General features: G+C 38.5%; 1 protein-coding gene across 1 annotated transcript in view; it reads left to right on the top strand.

Annotated features, from left to right (window-relative positions):
- Window positions 1-20,194, top strand: part of hapln1 (hyaluronan and proteoglycan link protein 1) — a 78,077-nt gene extending 57,883 nt beyond the window's left edge. The window contains exons 4-5 of the mRNA XM_002933930.5: window positions 5,338-5,640; window positions 14,165-20,194. Coding sequence (XP_002933976.2) covers window positions 5,338-5,640; window positions 14,165-14,448 — 587 coding nt within the window. The 3' untranslated portion in view covers window positions 14,449-20,194. The remainder of the gene's footprint in view (window positions 1-5,337; window positions 5,641-14,164) is intronic.
- The last annotated feature ends 4,098 nt before the right edge of the window (window positions 20,195-24,292 follow it).

The raw sequence follows: 24,292 nt of genomic DNA on the forward strand, positions 1-24,292 counted from the left end.
GAATGCATGGCTTCCCAAGCTAATTAGCCCATTAATCTTTCTTACATGTCTGCAGGAGTCACTTAATTACGTTTGGATCTACTTAAATTATGTCCCGCTATCATGCCATATATTTAAAATGATGTAAGAGTTCAGTGTAATGTATTCATTGTGCTTTTTATTTTGCTGTATTTTTTAGTTATTATTTTTATTTAGAAGGAAAATATTTGGGTAATGTAATAAAAGGCTCAACCAATGAGCAGGTGCATGTACTGGTCACCTGTTTAAAAGCAAACATCTTATTGGTTACTTTGGGTTACTGCACATGGGCAAACTTAGTGTCTTTTGTTACATTTGTGGGAAGGTTTGCACCAGTTTTATTGAAAAATGTGCATCACAACTTGCACAAGATTTGTTAAATTGTGCTCTGCAGAGATTGTAATAAAATATCTGGGTAATTATAATTAAAGGAAGTAGCCTACAATTTTTAGCAACCAAGTTTCACTTTTGCCTTATGCCCCATATCTAGTTAAGGCGGCCCTGTTTGCCCATGTATATAGTGGTCATGGGGAGCAGCAGGCCCCAGGTACTGCAGCCTGAACAGGCCAGTTTAACTACACTAATCTTGCCTGTGGGCAAACCATAATTTAGCGGGAGCAATGGGATTGCAATGCTGCACAAAAGTCCCTGAACCTAGCTCCCACATTTGTCCAGGCAGTGGTTAGTGAACATTTTTACTATTTATTTGCAGCTTTATACATATTGGTAAATGGTCAGACATGCCATCTCAGCTCTGCAGAAAGGCTGCTGCCAAGTGGAATTTATATGTTAAGACGTCACCAGAGATAAGCGGGTGCTACATACTAAGAGGGAGATAATTAGAAGGCGATCCAGTCCTGTGTCACATTTGTCAAGTGTATGGGAATAGAATATAAGAAGTATATGATCTAGTGTTAAAGACTTTGTAGCAAAGAGCTACATATACATATGCATATACAGTAGAACTGTTATAGATTTCTTTTAGTTATCAGCAAAGCCCTAACCAGTTGCCCTGAGCCACTAATGCCTTAATGCAACATACCACTAGCAACCAGGGCAAGTTGTCTCTTACTACATAACCAACAAGCTGCAGTATTGCACTGTGTGCATAGAGAGTCTCCTTACTATGGGTGTGGTGCAAGCGCTGTAGTGCTAAGGACAAGAAATGCAAGCAACAATGGCAGGCATGCTTTATTAAGAACAGCTCTAGGCATTCAAAAGAGGACACAAAAATGCATCATTGGCAAAAATACAGTGGTTTCGCCTTAGTAAATCAGTCCTTTAGTCTTTATGCATTGCAGTGAATATGGCTTATAATAGCCTATCCTGTATCATTGAGAATAAAGCTAGAAATATATGCTAATACAGGGAGGTATAAGTCCTTTTAACATGGCCAGTATATATCTAGTATATACCTACAACAGGTATGGGATCCCTTATCTGAAACCTGTTATCAAAAAGCTCCAAGTTACAAGAAGTCCATCTCCCATAGTCTTCATTTTAATCAAATAATTCTATTTTGTTTAGAAATGGTTTCCTTTTTCTCAACTGAGATATAATGAATTCCTATTGGAGGCAATATTGGGCTTATTTAATGTTTAAATTATTTTCTAGTAGACTTAGGGACAGATTTATCAAAATGTGAGTTTAGAACTCAATACATAAAAACCCATCCACATTCTATTCATTCCTCTGGGATTTTTAGAAGCGTATTTTGCAATGGGTAAAAGTTAGAGTTCACTATTTGATAAATACGCTTCTTAAAATCCCATAGGAATAAGTAGAAAGTGGTTGAGTTTTTATGTATTAAGTTCTAAACTCACATTTTGATAAATCTGCCACTTGTATGTATGGTGATCAAAATTACGGAAAGACCCCTTACCTGGAAAACCCCAGCTTACCAAGCATAACAGGTAACAGGTCCCATACCTTTAATAAAGTTAGTCAGACATGCATAGTTGCAAAAAGCTTTGATGCCTTTATTGTATTGTAAATAATAGTTATAACTGCAAATGTGAAAATTATCTTTCTATACCTATGTTTATACCTCTATCTATCTATCTATCTATCTATCTATCTATCTATCTATCTCTCTCTCTCTGTCTATCTATCTATCTACCTACCATATATACTCGAGTATAAGTCGATCCGAATATAAGCCGAGGTACCTAGTTTTACCTAAGAAAACTGGAAAAACCTATTAACTCGAGTATAAGCCTAGGGTGGTAAATGCAGCAGCTACTGCTAAGTTTCAATAATCAAAATAAATACCAACAGAATTACATTAATTGAGGCATCAGTGGGGTATATGTTTTTAAATATATATTTCAAAGAAGAACAGTTAAACTAGCTCTGTAAGTGGAGAAGAGGGTCAACAAAAACAATATGAGTACTACCCCATGCTCATTGTGCATTGGCAAACTGGCAGCAGACCCAGTTCTGGAGGACAAGTAAGGGGAAATAAGTATGGAAGCGGGCCAGGGCACTGGAGGGTCTGGTTGCGGGTGGCCTAATTTGCACACAAAGGACAAATGGTGCTAGCCTGGAGGGACCCAAGGCACCTGACTCGAGTATAAGCCGGGTGCTGAAAAACTAGGCTTATACTCGAGTATATACAGTATCTATCTATCTATCTATCTCTGTCTATCTATCTCTCTCTCTGTCTATCTATCTATCATCTATCTATCTATCTATCTATCTATTATCTATCTATCTATCTATCCATCTATCTATCTATCTCTCTCTGTCTATCTATCTATCTATCTATCTATCTATCTATCTCTCTCTCTGTCTATCTATCTATCTATCTCTCTCTCTATCTATCTATCTATCTATCTATCTATCTATCTATCTATCTATCTATCTATCTAGCTATCATCTCTCTCTCTCTCTCTCTCTGTCTATCTATCTATCTATCTATCTATCTATCTATCTATCATCTATCTATCTATCTATCTATCTATCTCTCTCTCTCTCTCTATCTATCTATCTATCGATCTCTCTATCTGTCTATCATCTATCTCTATCTATCTATCTATCGATCTCTCTATCTGTCTATCATCTATCTATCTATCTCTCTCTCTCTGTCTATCTATCTCTCTGTCTATCTATCTATCTATCTATCATCTATCTATCTATCTATCTATCGATCTCTCTATCTGTCTATCATCTATCTATTGTTCTATCTCTAGTTAAAGGGATACTATTATTGTTCAATTGCCCGCTTTAATTATTAGACTATTTCATTTGTTACACAAGCTGTAACATTGTTCTGTTAATTTCTTTCATCCGTGCATTTTAAGCAGCAGTGTGCTAAATGTTAATGAGCCATTCCAATAAAGGGTAATTGCTCCTGCTTTGTCTTATGGGACAGTGGCTCTGATCCTGAGAATATATCCAGAATCATTGCCATAATTCAAGATAGGGCTTCTGTTGGTTCTGTTGGATACAGTAATGATCATGAATACCAGGATAGAATTACCCAATGCGAGCAACTAAATGCCCAAACCTTTACCAGCATCATTTGTTTCCCCCAAAAAATTTGCTCACATTAATTTAGTAGGCTGTAGACTGTAGCATAATGGAAGTCAGAATGAAATATAAAAGGGCATGAGAAGATGATAAGCAATATAAAATAGTAATGATAAACTTGAAGCCTCATATTTAATCTGTTCTTTAGTTGCCAGGGTGACAAATGTTAATTAGGTCCGAAGTTTAGTAATACATTTGGAAACAAAATATTCTGCAAATCTTTATTTTAATTTGCACATTGATGTAAACAGATATTTACAATGCAAATGAATCTGAAATGTGTGAATCAGTTCCATCCTGCTATGCTCATCTTTGTGTTCAGAGATAAACTAAGCAGACAAAAATGGTTCCCAGAAAAACCTTAAAGATTTTGGAGGAAGAAAGGAATCTCAAATAGCTTATTTAGTGGCCTGGGCACTGGGCATCACTGGATGAGTCAAATCAGTATGGCAGTTTCTCCTTATACATAGAAATGTAATAATATAGATAATAGGATGTCCCAACCAATAAAGGGATGCAGATATTGATCTATCTACAATGCAGTGTTCATCTATGAAAAGCTGGAGTCAAAGGAGATACTGAAGGATGATGTTCATTCATTAGGTTCTAAAATATAAAAATATTCAATATTCAGGATACTGAGCTCGAATTAGACAGGTCTGTGTGTAAGTGATTTGCAGCCTTACTACTTGCCCAGTGTGAGTGAACCAATCAAGCCACTTGGCAGTTTTAACTCTAATGCTCACTATAAATATTCAGTCTGTGACCCAATATGAATCAAAATGCGTATCCATTGCTAAATTAAGGCTTATTTACACCCACACTCATGGCATATTTTATATCATTAGAATATTTTTTCATACAATTTTGTAAAGATTTCCAAATAATAAACTAAAATATTTTATTGGTCCTCAAATATCATAGAGGAATGCACAGCCATGTTTGGCCAAATTACACCATTCTACTCAATCACTGGATTTTTAGGAGAGCATTCGGATGTGCAGCCCCCGGTTAGTTCTGAACCATTGGATTTTTAGGAGAGCATTCGGATGTGCAGCCCCCAGTTAGTTCTGGGTCAGTTGACTGCCAACTTGCACCAAGGACTGGCATCAGTAGACTAGATTTTGTGTCTGTACAGGCTAACTAATATGTTATGGAAATATTATGTAACCACACCTCTAGTCTAATAGAGAACAGGCTAAAACTAAGCAGAACTTGAATGCTGAAAAGTATCTTGCAATGCATGCATGTACCTTGGGTAATGTAATAAATGGTGGAAAGTCAAGTTGCCAATAGCAACCAATTAGATGTTTATGGTTAAGCAACTTGAAAATGCTACCTAGTTACTGGTTGCTATGGGTTATCAAACCAGTAGCAATACCCACACCTTTTATTACATAATCAAATTTTTTATTTTTAATATCTATGTCTATGAAGTTGATGAGTCCACACCATACACCACATATTAAAATGAATAAAATATTAATCTTCCCAGAATTAAAATATAAATTTTTGCCTGTAGCACCTAATAAAATGATTGCTTTTAAAGAGGTGACCAGTAAATTCTAACTATTGATTAGTAGCTATGGGTTACTGCACCTGGGCAAACTTAGTACATACATTTATTACATAACCCCCAAAGTCTTTTTGACTTTAAATGTACAAAAACAAAGGACCTGTTGCAAACTTGATGCTTTTTTTATGTAATGCCTTTAAAAAATAAAAAACGTTTGTAAAAAACATGTTAATGTAATTTGAAGTATCATTTTCCTCTTGCTTTGATTGCAGGTATTGTTTATCCTTACTACCCAAGACTGGGCCGCTATAATTTGAATTTCCACGAGGCACAGCAAGCTTGCCAAGACCAAGATGCTATTATTGCCTCTTTTGACCAGTTATACGATGCCTGGAGGTCGGGACTGGATTGGTGTAATGCAGGTTGGCTGAATGATGGGTCGGTGCAATATCCAATAACTAATCCCAGAGGACCATGCGGAGGCAAACACACTGTTCCGGGGGTACGAAACTATGGCTACAGGGACAAAGAGAAGGGCAGATACGATGTCTTCTGTTTCACCTCTAACTTCAAAGGTAGGGTTAGTTCTTTTTTCCCAGAAATTAGACATTTTAACAAAAACGAATAAAAATAACACAGCACTTGCTAAGCCATGTTATCATCTCATTCCATTGATTCCATATTTATGCGCTTGTTTTAACATCGTCAACAAAGAAAGTGTAATTGCATTAATATACTTTGTCAATTCAGCATGCTCCATCTGATTCATCCAAGTGATTAACTTTCAAAATGGTTTATCTTGGAGCGTAATAATAGAAAGGAATTGTATTAACTACTAAATACGATTATGTTACGATTCCTCTTGGACAACATAAAGCCAATTATAAAAAGATATCTGTTTATTGGAATATATGGGAATAAAAACGCACAAGCATATTTTCAGGAAGATAAACCCGAAATGAAGTTTCTCCTGCAATAATGTGTTTTTTTTCTGCTATTAACGGCAGTGTAATGGCTCTCTCAGTGTAGCCATGCTTTACTGCAATTAATTGATAAGATGTTGTTATTTCTGGAAGCCGTTCACTGAGAGCACAGATTTCTGAAAAGTTAATGTAAATGTAAGTGTGTTGTTTCTATGGAGATTGTTTTCTTTGCTCTGAGCTTCTCGCGCTTCAGACTTGAAGAACCAGTGTTTACGTAAGATTAGGAACATGTTTGAAATCATTGGTGTAGCTGTAATCATAGCCAGGAAGGCGCTTACAATCTTGTTTTTGTGTCTGGGTCTCAAAGAGATAAACGTTTAAACATATCCAATATGGAGCAAACCTTTTTAATTTTTCACCTATGTCATGTATGATGTGAACCAGTTTTGGAAATGTGTGCTTAGGCTACTACAATGTGTTTAAGATCTTAGTATAGGTCGAGAGTAGAACAACACATAATAGCCTATATCAGAGCAGTGGATGACTTGGATCTTCTTTAACAGTAACTATGGCCATCTTCTCTGCTATCATCGTGGATGCTGGTTTCTATGCCTCTATGCCAAAGCTGCATCCAAAGGGTTGCAAAGCTGGAATTGATGTTCAGTAAAATGCTATAGAGGTCATTTACCATGACCCCTATAGAAAAACATGGAGCTTGGGTCTGGTTTTTTTTTTGCACTTTGCACCCTGGCCCACTTTCAGAGAATTGTCCCTAATGAGTCTATTTAATCATAACTGAGAAAACAATCTTGATATATTGAAAATATTTATATATATTTATAAAGCAAGAGAGAAAGAGAGTATTATAGAGGTCATTATAACCTTTATATTGAACCCAGTACCAATTCTTTTCATGGGAGAACCTCCAAGAAAACATTGGTTTGTGAGATATTTGGACTCATTTACTGTATGTCCATAAGTGCAAATCCGGTCCCTGAAATTTCCATGCAGTCAGTTGCATGTACCACAACCATAAAGGTACTTGGAACAAAATGCATTCTTTACGCTTCTGTATAGCTGTGCTCTGCGCTGCTTAATTCTTCCTGCTTCCTGTACCAAATAGTGCACTGCTTTGCCTATTCCAGGGGAATCCTGGAGCTACCACCATCTTCTGATCAGGCGGTAGCTCTAGGGTTCATTTTGCGCCTAAGTGATGTGTTATGTGTAGAGATGGCATAAAACATTTTTGTTAGGGAAATAATCCCTTTCTGTTTGCTGCACACCCCTATTGCTATTGGTTGAAAAAAAACTCAGGTTTGTACACCAACAATAGGCCTGCTAATCTCCATAATATACAAAGCACATGCTAAGGCGATGCATTCACTTACCCTGACGTAGTGGCTCAACTGTGCTGCATCCAACACAACTGCAACTATTTTTTGTTTAGAGAGGCTACAAATAATAAGTAACATTCAAATGAGTTAAATCACTGAACGCAGAAAATCATTATATTGTTTGGGAAATAGTACCTTGATTGTCTCTTTCCCTAGATATAAGCCATTAGCTCTTTATTGGTTTATTAAATTATTTTTGAATAGCATCATCAACAAACTCCGAAGCCTCTCCAATATGTTGGTTTCTCAGCCAAGCATTTAAATGAGTTATAATATCTATCCAACATTTGTGAGGATTATATCCTGTAATTATTTCAGATAATTATAGGGCAGACCCAAGCTTTCTCTGGCCTCTCATTACCCTATGAACACAAAATCATCAGTCACTAAATCATTAATTCTTTAATGTACCTCTTCATCCATCCTTCCGTAAAAGCAAAGGCATATATAATATTGAGATGCATGTCTACTAAAACTATAAACTATTACATTGTACATACATGTTCTCTAGTGAAACAAAACTTCCTGTTTCACTTTGCTGAAAAATTTGGGAAACAGTGGAAAAATTAGCGAAATGGCAAAATTGTGCCAAGATTTTGTCAATGGGCTTTCATTGCTACATTTTTTCTTGCACCAAATGCATTGAAGTCAATGTTTTTTTCTTTTTTCTGCTGCGTTTTTTCTCATACAGGTATCGGGCCCCTTATCCAGAAACCCATTATCCAGAAAGTTCCAAATTACGGAAAGGCCATCTCCCATAGACTCCATTGTAATCAAATAATTCACATTTTTAAAAATTTCATTTTCGTTCTTCTCTGTAATAATAAAACAGTACCTGTACGTGATCCCAACTAAGATATAATTACCCCTTATTGGGGGCAAAACAATTCTGTTGGGTTTAATTACTGTTTAAATAATTTTATTAGTAGACTTAAGGTGGGATTAGTGATGAGTGAATTTTTTCGCCAGGCATGAATTCGCAGCGAATTTTCACCTTTCGCCTTTGGCAAATTATTTTGTGAAAATTCGCTGCGTAAAAATTTGCAGCGCGTAAAAATGTTTTGTTGCACGTCAAATTGGGCGCGGTCACATCAAAATTTGGGCGTGGTTGCATTGAAAAAGTGCGGGCGAGAAAAAAAAATGCGGCTGACAAAAAAATGCAGGTGCCAAAAAAAATCGTGCTAATTTTTTGCCGTTTTGCGAATTTTATGGTGAAGCAAAATGGGACAGATTCGCTCATCACTAGGTAGCATAACCTGGCTAGTCCTGCACCACTAGTGGGTTTGTGTACCCATAAGCACAAGTTCAGCACTAGCCAAGGTACATGTATTCCTGGTAACCTGGGCAGTCAGTTACTGGTTCTTTTCAGTCCGATGTTCTTGGAAAAATGTTTAGAATCCAATAGCACTGATATAGTGCATGTTTAAGGATTTTCTAGGTGAAGGACTATGCCTACTGTATGCTCTATTCTACTGGAACACCCTATACTGAAAGTTTATATAGTCTATGGGGCACATTTACTAACCCATCGGAAATTATCGCGACTTTTTCGTTACCAATACGATTTGCGCGAAAAAACGCGAGTTTTTCGTAGCCATTCCGAAAGTTGCGCAAAATCTGCCGATTTTTTCGTAGCGTTAAAACTTGTGCGAAAAGTCGCGCCTTTTCGTAGCGTTAAAACTTAAAAGGCGCAACGTTTTGCCAAGTTTTAACTCTACGAAAAAATTGCGACTTTTCGCACAAGTTTTAACGCTACGAAAAAATCGCCAGATTTTGCGCAACTTTCGGAATGGCTACGAAAAACTCGCGTTTTTTCGCACAAGTCGTAATGGCTACGAAAAACTCACGTTTTTTTGCGCAAATCGCATTGGTAACGAAAAAGTCGCGATAATTTCCGAAAAGTCGTAAAGGCGCCGAAAAAATCGCAAAAAATACGAAAAAGTCGCAAAATGTTCGTTTTCCAATCGGAATTTTTCCAATTCGGATTCGAATTCGTGTCTTAGTAAATCAGCCCCTAGATGTTATACATTTATTATATGCAATAAATTGGTAGTGTGTTTGGGCTGGTTTTGACTGCTTAATATTCACTAGGCATAATCTAGAACTAACTTCTATGATTTTATAGACTTTTATGTAGTTCATCTGCATAGAATTTCCTTCTATTTATTTATGAACTAAAAAGAATTGTTTATGACCTATTCAAAACCTGTATTACAGTGCCTTGTATATGCTGAGTGTATTTATATGGAATACAAAGTAATGGTGTTATTGTCATTTCTGAGATAGGAAAGTACAGACTGAGTGCAGGGTATTACACTCCAATCCATATTTCATTCAAGGTGCACAGGGTGATAACTGTTCACAGTGAGAACTTGCCCTATCACTTAGAATTGATGAGATCTTGAGTATCATGCAAGATGGATCCAGACATAAGGATGATGCATTTCTGTAATCTGATGATAAGTTCTATGAACAATCACAGGTTTCACCCTGTATTGTGTTGTATACTAAGTTTGGTGCTGTCTGTTCAATTCCTGTAAAACACCATCTGTTTTTTGGGTTCATTCATTTGCAACAATCCATTCCTGTTGGGTTACATGTGGCATTTCCCCTCTCTGTATTCTCCTTTGTCTCTCTCACTAAGCCCAGCACTGGATTTCTGTTTAGGGTGCCCATAGGTCCCCCCATTCTCTGCCTCCCCCCGCAGGATTGCATATGTAGCCCACTTTATAAATAGATGTGGCACTACCCGCTGAATTACTCTGGTTTGGCGCTTCCAGGAGTCCTGAGCCCCGCTTATTATGGGGAACAGCTATTACTTTGTACTTTGGCGTGCCTCCACCCAGGATAGGGATAGAATGAACTATAACTCCCCTCCTGAGACCTTGATATTATGCTCCTATTCAGGGGATCCCAGCACCCCTGGTACCTTGCCCCCTCCCTGGGGTAGATTCTTACCAGGCGGTGTAGATCCTCCAGGAGTAATACACATACACTCTGAAGTATGCTGAACCAAGTGATGTATTTATTTGTGGAGTGGCAGACAGCTTTTGCACACAGGATACACAGGATATGTCAGGATACCTTCTCTTTCCCTCAGGAGTCCCTCTCTCCTGGGATACCGGTAACACTCCAGCCAAATGACCCTCCCTTTGGGGTTCCCTCCGGTACTTCTCGCCAGAAGCCCCTCTCTAGGGCACTTCCCGGTACTCCCGCCAAGCGGACACCCCCTGGAGACCTCACTCCGGAAATATCACCCGGCTATCCCCCGGATTAGGCAAACTCCTATTCCTGCTTCTTTTAATCCCTGACTCCAGCTATTAGTGCTGGGAGATCTTAATCTCGGTATCTCCTGGTGGGGCCAAGCTGCCCAGCTAAATACCCTGTCTGCCACTCCTAGAGCGGCCTATAACAATTTACTCACTGTCTGCTCACTGGCCTGTCACTATCCTCTCTCCAGAGGGGTCCCAGGCAGGAAGACCTGGCTGCACATGGCTGCACAGTCTTATATACTGTGTGCACCACCCTGTGGCCATAACCCTGAACTGCAGGGATACTCCCTTTCTTAACACAAAAACAACTAGGACCACCTTTAGGTGTCCAATTCCCTAAGGCCACCCTCTAGTGCCTGTCAAAGGAGAACCCATCCTAGGGGCCCAATTTTGGAGATCCCTACACATGCATGCGTATCTGTATAGCTAACACATGGAGCACTGGGGACAGGATGTTCTGAAAATTCTGCCCGTCCAATCCCCAGTGCTCCAACATGTGTGGCTCGGCGGCATGCTTCCCCTAAATCTATCCATCTAGGCCCAGGCCTTTGTGGCCTTGCCCCATATCCAGTCCTGACTAACCCCAATATGTAATACAAGACAATTTGTAAGACAATTTCTAAAATTCGCACAGCACAGAATTATTCACACAGTGAACATATTTGCCCTGCCTGTGTTTATATTTATAAAGCTCGGCAAACCTGGTGCATTTAATGTACAAACATAATTGCAAAATTTTATTCGGAGTGCAAATGTCATTAAAAGCTTTTAAATATGGCATATTCACAAATTGCATCTGAGTTACACCACAACTTTGGTGGTGGAAAAAATATTCCCTAAACTGATATTGAAAATTGAAAATTTATATTTGCAAAGTGAAAATTGCTGCTATAAACACACACGGATGCTCACGCAAACCAAGATATAATTTACAAATTTTAGTGCGCAATTCGCATTTCACTGCCATTTGCAAAAAAAGGAAAGAGGGGCTATGCAGTGCAAAATGTAAGCGTAAGGGAAATTATGCACAAAACAACCATTTCTTAAAAAAATGCACTGCGCTTATTTTATAAATGACCCCACTCTGTATGACCAGGTGTAGTAACCCATAGCAACCAATAAGATGTTTGCTTTTATACAGGTGACCAGTAAATGCTGCCTACTGATTGGTTGCTATGGGTTACTGCTCCTGGGCAAACTTGGTGCTATTTATTAAAGGAGAATGCAAGCCAAAATTTAAAAAGCATACTGCCCAATAGTCCTCCTATTGTTTAGTAAAAACGCCACACTTTTGGCTCACCTAATCAAATATTTACTCAGTCACACTTACTGCACATTTTCTAGAACAGGCAGCCATCTCTAAAAAGCTATTCTCCCTTCCTTTCCCTCCTTGCTTCATACTGCACATGTGTTTCATTCCCTCCCCCCTCCCCTCTGCCAGATCCGCTTCTGATTGGCTGGTGGGCATGTGTAGCTCAGAGCAGGAGACAGGATCAAGTTACACACATGCTCAGAGAATAGGAAGGCTGCCGCTGGCACCTACAGGAAGGGGAGAGAGATTTCAGTGATGTCACTGTAGGCTTCACACTGCTGTAGGCTGCCAGCTCCATATCTCAGAGAAGCAAGCAGGGATCTGGGAATTTAGATATGCAGTAAGTACTTAAAAAGAATGCCTTTAGACTTACTTTTAATTTATATTAACCTTTCATTGTCCTTTAAATAAAATAATTAAAGACCATGTAAAACATTGCACTGCACTTTTCAACTGGGTAACAGAAACTTGTCTGGGCTGGCTGATTTAATTCAGTTGGACTGATAAGTAACGCCAGGTTGCAAGGTATCTCAGTGTTTACTGATGTGTATTATATACATGTGGGAATAATATCCGGGGAGTATTTATCAGATCATTCATATCCATCCTTTGCTACCAGCTTGCAGATCAAACCACGGCGCACAGGTTTTGCCATTTCTATGTACGGATGTAGTCTTAAGAGATTCATATGATCAAAATGTTATGCTCATCACACAACATAAAATTGATTGTGTCTGCCAGGGAATGTACAAATGTAAAGCACATGGGTGCAGAACATTCTATGTGTCTCATAATAATCTGTGTTTCCTGCTTTGTCTCCATAAATCCCCCCGCAGAGGAGCAGAGGCCCTGACTAATGCAGATTGATGCAAAATGAAAATGACTAATTTGTATCACTTGTGTTGCAAGCTCACTGCCATATATCAGCAAACAAACATAATATTAGGGCAGATCATCATTAATCTCTCTCTAGAGAGCAGCTTTATGGAATATTTGCCCTTCAGCCTTTTTCATATTCCCACAGCATTGTTCCTACAAAAATAGCAAAGTATCAGAATTTGTTTCGTTTTTGTGTTTAACTTGATTTTTGCAGAATTAGGGATTTATGTAATAAAGGGCACTAAGTTTGCCCAGGAGCAGTAACCCTTAGCAACCAATCAGCTGGAAGCATTTACTGGTCACCTGTTTAAAAACAAACATCGTATTGGTTGCTATGGGTTACTGCTCCTGGACAAACTTAGTGCCTTTTATTACATAAGGGGGTCAGTGCTTAATAGTTATGAGCGAATCAGTTGGTGAAAAGTTTTTAACTGTTTTGTTTTTTTTGTAGAATTTTTCTTGCATGATTTTTTAGAGCAACAATGTTCTTGGAGAAATGTTGTTGCAGTTTCAAAGAAAATTAACAGATGGCAGAATGCAAAATTTCACCACAAACCCATTCCTAGCAAAAAATGTTGCATAGGGCTACCAGACTGATTCTCGGCCAGCAGATAAACACAGGCCCGTACACTCCCATCAGCCTTCCCTGTGCTTGAACCAGAGCCACTAAGTCAGCCCAGGTACAGGCTCACAGAGTAGATTTTAGCACCAAATGCGAGTATATATATCAGCAGTGAAACCTGCTCCGTGTAGGCAGTGGCTCCAAGTCCAGGAACAGGGTTGGCAGTTTGGAGCGTAGGGGCAGATTCTCAGCGTGCATTCATCCACAGGCAGAAAATCAGCCTAAGTGCATGTGTATTATATTGTGTAAGCTGACATCTTGCCCATAGCAACTGATCTTGTCTTTGCTCTCCAACTTGTTGGTGAATGTTCAAATCTAATTGCTGATTGGTTGCTATGGGCAAAATCACCGGTGATGTTGGCTTACAAACTACAATAAATATACTTCAAGAGTGAATCTAATAACAAGTCTAGAGGTCTAGACCAACCAATCAGCAACTGCATTTTCTAGTCTACTGCTTATAAGCAAATGTAATTGGTTGCTATAGGTGACTAGATCTACAGCAGCGTTGAAGCTTGACCCCATAAGCCATCACTGCAGTGACTTTCAATCCTTGCCACAATCCCACCCTCACTTGTCCCCTTCGTCATTGTTAAATGATCACAAGACTTGATGGCTAGCCAGCAACCTATCGGCTCTTTTCCTTTTATGTGTTACATATTTATTTCTTTATCTAACAATGCCTTTTCTTCCCTAGGGCGATTTTACTACCTAATACATCCAACCAAACTGACTTATGATGAAGCTGTACAGGCCTGCATCAACGATGGAGCCCAGATCGCCAAAGTAGGCCAGATGTATGCAGCATGGAAACTCCTTGCTTATGACCGCTGTGATGGCGGCTGGTTGGCCGATGGCAGCGTCCGCTATCCTATCTCAAGGCCAAGAAGACGTTGCAGCCCCAATGAGGCTGCAGTACGCTTTGTAGGTTTTCCAGACAAAAAGCACAAGTTGTATGGTGTTTACTGTTACAAAGCATAAAACTGCACATCAGTCAGACACGGATGTCCAATATGTATCCTTCCAGCTGTTGTTGAATTGCAGCTCACTAGGGATGGTGGGAGATGTAGTTCAACAGCAGCTAGAGCCTCGCAGGTTGGACATTGCTGCCCAGACAGCACAACAGTATTAATAACCATTAGGAACATGTGAAAGATGTATTTTCAGTATGAACTCATTCAAGCTATAACAACTGTGATAAACCTTTTTACTTACTGTACAAAGCCTTGTCATGATTACCTGCCATTTGCATTGTTTTTTATGATTATTTTACTTTTATAACTCATCACTTGGATTAAAAGAAAACAAAACATCATATAATTGCTAGGGATGGTTCCAATGCTTAAAGGGACACTACTGTTAATGAGACAAATGCTGTAATATTCACAGATATTATTGCAGAGGTTTCCATAACTTGATGGAACATATTACCCAGGACCCTCCCAGTGGCTCAGGGTTACAGTTCATCAGCAATTGTAGAGGCACAGCTTCATACCTACCAACATTCCAGATTTTAAAAATCAGGACATTTTGACTGTGTCCCTAATGAGAAATAACACTCCCAATCACACTCAGCCACACCCAGTCCTCCCAAACTCCTCCCACTGTTAGTGTTTCCTGCATCTGTTTGGGGCCTGCAATTCAGGACAGTTCCACCAAAATATAAACTGCTGGGAAGTATGGAGTTGGCCATCCATCAATACACTTGGCATTTCCTTTGGCTACTCTGGTTTCCTCCAACACGCAGGCAGGATAATTGGCTCCTAACAGAACTGACCCTCGTGTCTCTATGGGATGGGGTCAGGGACGTTAGATTGTAAGCTTCACTGGGTCATTCTGATGTAAATGATGAACAATCCCTATTAGAGCCGTGTAACAGGTTGGTGCTATATAAATGAATAAAATATAATACATCATGTATGTTCTAAGCAAGCAGGGGATACCAGCATAGGAGTTTCTCCATGACTGTGGCAAAAAATGGGAGTAAGTGATGACTTGCCAAAGCACATTGTATAAATGCCCATCGTAGTATGATGGGTACTTTTTAACCCTTACTCACAGACCCCCCATTCCTTTTTGATAATATATTGCACTGAGCTCTTGTTCCATAATTATTATGACATTATCTTATTTTTATCCTAATATTTATTTCCCCCCATAATTTTTTTTGTATTTTCAAATCCAGATCCATTCACTGTCTCTCTTTTCTGAAATGTTGACCTATCACCCCCAAAACTCTCATACCCCTTATTACCTGCTATCACCATTCACCGCATGTGTCACCTGCTGTTATTTTGTCTGCAGTCCATATAAAATTCCACTTTCCATTTTCCATTTGTTTGGGCCCTCTTGGCTGGACCAATCAGAAAAACAATCAGGAACAAAGGAACTCATTTGTGACTGGCTGCTTGAAAATATATATGTATACACCAGTCCAAAAACTGCTAAAAAATGCTTGCTTAGGTTCTGTCAAGTTATGAAAGCGTATGTATGTATATATCTGTTCAGCTTACACTACACAAATTCTAGCAAAAATGACTTTTATTGTGCATTTGGGTCCCTTTAATGAGAGCATTATGTATGTTCAATTACTCTAGACATCTTCAAAGGAAGGGGCATGCCATAGCTTGTAAATTCCTAATCAAGGATTGTACGGTTGCTCACAATAATTGCATAAAAAGCACATTTTTTTCTCCTAAATAGTTTATATACTGATATTTTAAAATGCACTACCAGGCAAGTTGGGCAGCAGGTTTGAATTATGTCCTGCTGCTATTAAATCTCTTGTTTTGCATATAGAAGGGCAACTAGCTTAGAACATTAGAATTAAAACTGTATATGCTTTGAAATATGGCTTGTTTTATTGTCTCTTATGGAAAAAAAAAAAGAAAAAAAAACTGTTAACCCATTCCTGTTGGAACAAGCACAGCAAGGATCTTGTCAACATTGAAACTGTCTTTTTACTGGATATCAAACATTAATGAGCGTTTGAATTATTTACCAATGAACCCGACTTTCTTTTTTACATTCAGATAAACGTTGTCTGAAAGGCGTAGGGTTACAGGTGCATTGGCGTAGGTGTGCTGGGTTATTTAAGCTGCGGAGGCTCTTAGACTTAGCATTTACTCAGGACAGTTATATAGGTGAACTGCTGGGCAGAACAAACACATAAAGTTAAAGTATTAAAAATTTATTCTTGTGTGATAGTCTTGAAAATGTTTATGACTTTATAAAGAACTATTTAATATTTTGTTTTATTTACGAACAGGTTGTATAATCTGCAAACCTTATTAAAGTAATTCACTTATATAAGATATGGTCCCATGTACGAAGAGATTTCTTTCTGCTTTTCTGTGAATTCATACGCACATACCTTAAGGAATACAGAATTCAGACTGGGTATCACATAACATAAGCTTGAAGGAAGGTTTTCTTTTCAATTTCAGATACAAAAATAAAGTTTGAAGTCATATACTGGCACAGTATACTGTATAGTGCTGCTGTACAAATGTAAACACGCAACAGATTTATGCACTGGAAAATAGTCCCAGGCTCCTTGTTAGTCTCCCACTAGTTGGTGACAGTATATGACTGGTGCCTAAAGGGGTGCCCACTTGTCAGCATGCCCAGTTATCATACACTATTTATTGCTGTGCCATAAATATATATTACAGAACCTCACACCAACATCAATTTAAGGGCCACAGTTTCTAGCGGCAGCCAGTATGAAGGCATGTCTATAGAGCGATTTATATTGATTCATTAAAGGCACAAGGCATTTTATTATTGAAACCATAATGAAATAACAGATTTGTGTGCTTTGGACTCTTTTGCATGGGCATTTACTTGCATGACTGTTTTATGCATTCCACTGCACAGGAGTCATATAGGAACTAATTTGCCCCTTAGTTAAACTGCATTGAAATGCTGAATACAGATGAGAACCTGCATTGTGTTTCTGTGTGCTGGCTCTTTTTATGCATTTCATTGCACAGGAGCCATATTGGAACCAATTCATCCCTAATGGCACCATGTTGAAATGCTAAACGCAGATGAGAACCTGCATGTTGCATCTCCCCTGTGTGCCTTGGGTACATGCACAATAGATAAGAATGGGCTGCTCACACATTCCTTTTTGTTGGAACACATAAATAGATGCCCACATGTAAAGGCCCTAAACTTATACTAACACAAGCAGCCCTTTAAAACTAGTCAGGGTTTCTGCTGATCCCTTTTGATTCCATGCCAACCACCAGCAACAATGAGCTCTGTTATGCCAACTGTTATACCCCATTCCATAAGAAGGACAGGGGCTATGTATTCCAGGGCACAGGGGTTGCCGTAGATTTGTACAGCAGCCCTACACACAATACTTCATCCATGCATGAAAAGCTGAGGGTTCTAACCTGCAAAAAGAGGAATCTCTCATTTCCACAACTGTAACAGGAAACATGGTTTATTATAGTTTTTCCCAATAGTATAATATTTACTGTAAAATATATAACCTTTATTTAAAAAAAAATAAACTTGATCCCCTTCTAAATAATTATTTATATAAGATGCTCACTCTGGCAGCTGTTTTACATGATTGCGCCATGGAAATGTTTTTAGCTAATATGCCGGCCTTGCTTTATGATGAATATGCTTTTCAGGGCTATGTTAGACGTATAGGAAATACACAAATCTGATTATTAGAGGTGTGGTGCTTACTAAATGTTATTCCTAATGAGCTTTTATATAAAACATTCAGGATTCGCAGGAGTTATGTATATGTATTACAGACTTCATTTTATTAAGGCATATACTATAGGCATGCAGACGCAGAACTGGAATGCTTACGTAGGAGCATAAAGCGCACATTTATTTACATATTTATAAGAGCAAGCTCACATAAACAATAGGGACAGCCTAATCCATATATATATACAGTATATATACTCACTGGCCAGTTTATGTCATCAGACTGAAGCAGGGAAATGTATATCAGTGTCATTATTCCTTGCTGGTGGATAATTCATCAGCCTAGATTTTAAAGGAGCAGTAATACTTTAAAAAGTGGGAAAGATTCCCTTTCTCTACATAAACTTCTTGGTTAATTTCCTTTACATTTTATTGAAGTCTACTCAGATTAAGAATAAATTCTATTTACTGAATATCCTACCAGGGTTGGCACCCGGATAGAATTTCACCGGCTGAACTGATAAAGTACTGGCCAGGGCCGGGTTCGGTAATATAAATTTACCAGCAATATAGTTGCCAGTAAATTTGTAATAATTTGTGTCCGCCCCCAGCCCATCTCTGATTTGTCCCCAGCCAAACTCTTATTCCTTTTTCCAGCTCCCTTTTAGCTTGCCCTACTTACTGTTTCCCACTGATGCATTGCCTTTCCACATTTACACAACTCCGCCCCATGTCATGTCATGGACCCACCCCTGTGGACCCGCCCTAGCTGGTAAGAAGGGAGCCACCGAGAATTGTCAACCTTAATCTTGCTCAATACACTTCAACATTCAAGGGCATAGTATAATGGTAAAATAATGCAAAACAAAACATCTATGAAAACAATTGCCTAATTCTTTACATTTTGGAACTGCAGATTTTGCTTATTTCCCTCTCTTCATAGCAATAAGGCAGACTTTAAAAGATTACTGCTCCTTTAAATTTAATAGCAAATATTTATTGATCAGCGTGAAGTCATAAGTCCCATTATACGTTAAAGGGTGCTAATCATTACATTCCCATTTACTAAGGCTTCTGATGGGTTAAGGGGTTTAAGGAATTTGTTCAAGCCCATAGCAATGAATCAGCTTTTAATAGTCTACTTCAAAAGAATAAAAACAGACTTCTGATTTGTTGCTTTTGGAGTTTGGCAAACTCCACCAATGGTGCAACAAAACCCTCTGGTTTATTATTTATCACGCAGGTGCAAAACTTTTTAAAGACATCAACAACATTAGAAGCCCCAGCAGAGTGGCCAAAAATAGGTTATGAGCTACCATTAGACCACAAGCTGATGACTTGAAGATCATCTAAGCCCAATTCAATTTTAAAACAATGACTTGATATGTTAAATGTTGAATCATGAAGTTTATAGAGGCTTTAACAGACCAACTGCCATATATAAGTATACTGTTATTAGCTCTACCATGGCAGCGTCCCCAAACACAAATTTCACTCTGCTTGAGATGGTAGACCATGAAGTGCTAAGTTTGCTCAAAGTAGACCCCATATTGCTACAGTCTGGGCCCTGCTTTTGTAGCTAATTGATAAATAACCTCACTCTGAATTAACTGCCACTGAAGAGAAAAAAACCTTCTTAAATGGACCCTAAGTTGCCTTAGGCTTTGACTTTGCGCTGTAAATAATACGTTGCTCAGAGGATCACTAATCTGGCAAAACCATGGTACAACTGATAGAAGGCATGGGGATATTTAGATACTGGCTGGGCTTCTAACTTCCAAACTGACAACTTGTTTAGCATTTCCAAAACCAAAACTTGAATGTGACAATTTCTTAATCTGTCCCTGCACTGGCTGTATGAAATGATAGATACAAATAGAAAATAGGGGAGGGGGTTGACACTAGAATGAAGGACCTAAGAATCTGGTGCTGTGATGTAGATGCAAATATGAAATGAGAAAATGGTTTGCTCTACCAATGCGAAAATCATTCTGCGGGGATAATGCAATGTATACTATCAAATGTGACAATAAATTACAAATGATTTTATTTCTGGAGCATGTCTTTATTTTCTAAGAGGTGGGAAATGGAAAGTGTCTACATTCAGCAAGGCAGAATGAAAGTTTATAGTCTGTTTCAATTCATCCTGGGGAAGGGGTCGAACATTCAGTTTTAGTAGGAAATTCAATCACAATACCCTACCCATAAAGTTCTAATGCTGCAACTAAGTTACTGAGGGGTAAAGGGGGTAATGAAAAAGGGGAACAAAGATTGCTACTGATCTAGTAACCCATAGCAACCAAGCAGCAAGTAGCCTTTATTGGTTAGCTTTTTAAAAACAAACTAACTAGATGTTCTAGATGTGTCCTTGAATTTTCAAGTTGTAACACCAACCCTTCTGGTAACCCTACATTATTTAGAGGCTAAAATTTAGAAAAAGTGTCTCCATCTGATTAGATGGGAGAATAACATAAATTAGAGATACCAAAACTTTGGTCCTCAATCTGTTTCTGACATGCCTACTATAACAATTTATTATGTTGCTAACTATGGCATTAAAATGTGCTGACCACTAGAACCTTGTAATGGGTGTAATTATATTATGTGTTGGGGGAAACCTATGAGCAATAAGAATTCAGCACTTTACTGTATAGGGCAGTGAAGTTACATTCTTCATATATTCTCTTTATAACCTAACTAAAGCATTTACCTTTGCTAATATCTAATATATTGAAGAAACTAGTATTTTACACAGATTTTTGTGTTCGGTTTTCTTCATGTTTTGCTAAACTCATGTAACGCCAGCCAGAATTCAAAACTGATAGAAATGGTTACAGAAATCTGTAAAGAAGATTGTTATTCCCAGAACTGGCAGGAAAAGAAATATCTAAAAGGAAAAGAAGTGGAAAGAATGTAAACAAAGACAATGTGCAACAGCAGAGGCTGCTGCTGTGGCTCAACCAGTGAATGGCTTGTACTTGGTTACGATATTGACTGCTCACATGGTTGCATTATTGCCTACGTGGCTCCTATTGCCTATGTGGCTCCCAGTGAATATCTTATTCATTTGTAAAAAAATATTGGAGGAAGCACTCCCTACTCCAGTCTTGAATTCCTGGTTTAGATAGTATAATAAGATAAACATGAATCGATTCGGCCAAGAAAAAAGCAACACTAAGCTCCATGAATGATCTTCGTCTGTGTGCAGATGCAGTTTGTACAGTACTCTGTCCATGTCCTGGTTCCCTTGCAGTTTTTCTCCAGGTAGTGCCTTGCCAACTCACGGCCAGAGTAGCTTCCTTCAGCTCCTGAGAAATATCTGCATATTTTAGTGGCACTTTCACAACAAGAGGAGATAAACTGAGAGTGTTCAATGGGTAAAGAATATGTATGTTTGTGCATAGAGGGTTGTTTTAGGTCTTCTTTTGCCAAAGATTGCACCTATTTAGCAGAACTGGACATGAAGTAGAGAAGCACTGTGGATGTTGCATCTGCTAAGCTTATCCTCTGACATAAGCCTACAGCACCCACGGCCAGAACGGAAAGTGACCAGCAAACAGACCCAGATGACAGTACCAAACTGTACGGCATGATCTTGGCATGAGTAACCCTTTAGCTGTTAATGAAGAGGATGTAACTAAATGGTCACCATTGAGTTATATATAAGCTAAGGGCTCTGGCGTAGCTAGGCTAAGGAGGGACTCCCATATCCAGATCTTTTCCTGCCATCATTTTGGTCAGGTTTGTGGACCAGCAGAGGAACCGCATACTGGTACGTGCAAGAACATGGCTGGGAAAATTTGGCAGTGGCATTAGCAGCTAAGCTAACCAAGCTTATAGAATTCTGTGAGTCCATCCCCAAGTGTTTAAAAAGACAAGGCTACTTTCATAGTGCATACTTCCATTGCTGTAAATTTAAGCTATGTCTGCAAAAACCTTGCAGTAAAGAGAAAGCAACTTTATCTGTTAGGTGTCACCTTGCAAATGAATATAAGAACATACCATGAAGCACCATCTAATACTGAGGAGTATTAAATGGAAGATGCATTGTAATCTTTAGGCTATCGCCTTTAACAAACTCTGACCTGCAAGCTTGAAACATGGTGAACTGTAATTTCACAACTCGATTAGATACAATAGCACTTAAAGGAAAAGTATACCCCCAAACAATGCATAAAGCAGCTCATATGTAAAGCCCTGCTTCATCTACTCTAAATAAACCATTTTCATAAAAATATACTTTTTTAGTAATTTGTGCTATTGGGTAATCCTAAATAGAGGAATCCTAAATAAAGTACTAAAGACCCAAGGGCACACATACATGCTAGGTTGGCTAGATCAGCCAATTAATAGGCAGAGTTCTGTCTTTTACTCCCACACTACTTCCTGTTACAGTCAGAGCTGCATTATTTCCTGTCAGCTGATCCCTGAGGGAGCACACAGCCCAGCACTAAATGGTGGCTCATAGCAAAAGATGTAAAAGGGCAATATTTACTGATATATGTATTCTAGTTTGGTAAGATTCTTTAAAAGGCAAATTATTAAGATATAAACTATCTGTTGGTTGAGTATTTATTCTGGAGGACTAGTTTGTGTTTAATGGTCAAGGAACGCCAGACTCATATGGAGTTCCATAGCAATGCAGACATGTTTCTTACCTGCCCCTCCCAAGTGCAATAGGCTTAACTTGTCCTTTAAACTAATTTTTCTTGTATGAAGGAAATAGAGCAGCACAATATTTAGACCTCCTATGGCCAAACCGGAACCAAAGATTGTCATCCCTTAATTTGACAAACCAATATTTCCATAATTCATAGAATGTTTCTTTTTTAAAGCCTTACCTTCCCTAAGGCTCTATCTAAACTAAAATAACCTACAATTCAGTTATTTCTATTCTATGCTAGCCAGGAGCATCTTCTATTCCCTTATATGAAAACTGAAAGTCATGTAGATACAGTGAATGATCTGACTGTAGGAAGTAGGGCAGAGCTATGATCCAGGGACCCCTTGTCTGTCAGATTGTCAGTGCTTTCGTTCATACTATTTCAGACAAGTAGTAGCCACCTATTGGATGCTTTTTAATAATAGCTTTTCATAAATGTCATATATTTCATAGCCTATGGAATGCACAGGTGTAACATTTAATGTATCTAATGATAGCTGGAGACAGGTATTGGACTTTCATAATTTCCATGACATTGATGGTACTATGCTACTACATAGAGGTGTAAGCTCGAGCTAGTAAGATGTATTTGCTATGGCAAAGAAGTCATAACTGTTAACTTCAGAAAGGAAGTGGGGAATGAAAAATGAAATGTAAAGGTCCACAAAAAAATTCACTTTGGGTTTAAGAAACATTTGTGCTGAATCCTTGGTTTTGATAGAATTGTATGTGTGATTGTGTTCCATGCTCTCTCTGAATAAATGTCACTAACACAATTAATAATTTTGCTGTGAGAGCAGTTGTTTCAGCTGATATAAAATGCATCATCTACGTGGAGTACTGATACAGCTGAAAATTAACAATGGGCACTCTTGTAAAGCTGGTACAGCCGAAAAAATGAACGAACATCTATAAAACAGAGTAAAGTCAGCAGAAAACATATTCCATAAATAGAGCTCTCTGAAGCTTCCCAAACTCTAATGTGAATCAGGCAATGAATATAAATGATATATTCTAAATATATATATGCAATGCAAATTGAAAAGACAATAAGAATATCTAAAATAATGAAAATAAATTGATATCAGCAATTATGTAGGCAATTGTGTTGGCAGTACAAGTACAAGCATCAGCATACTAGCTATTAGTCACTATTCAGGGAAGTCTTGGACCTAAAATGGTGTGCATAACAGGGTAGGGGCCAGGGCATAGCCTAGAACAGTGATCCCCAACCAGTGGCTATGGGGCAACATGTTGCTCCCCAACCCCTTGGATGTTGCTCTCAGTGCCCCCAAACCAAGTAGTTATTTTTGAATTCCTGACTTGGGGGCAAGTTTTGGTTGAATAAAAACAAGATTTACTACCAAACAAAGCCTCCTGTAAGCTGTGTGTAAGTGTGCATAGAGGCTGCCTAATAGCCAATCTTAGCCCTTATTTGGCACCTCCATGAACTTTTATGATGCTTGTGTTGCTCTCCAAGTC

This window comes from Xenopus tropicalis, chromosome 1, assembly GCF_000004195.4.
Source record: "Xenopus tropicalis strain Nigerian chromosome 1, UCB_Xtro_10.0, whole genome shotgun sequence".
NCBI classification, from domain to species: Eukaryota; Metazoa; Chordata; class Amphibia; order Anura; family Pipidae; genus Xenopus; species Xenopus tropicalis.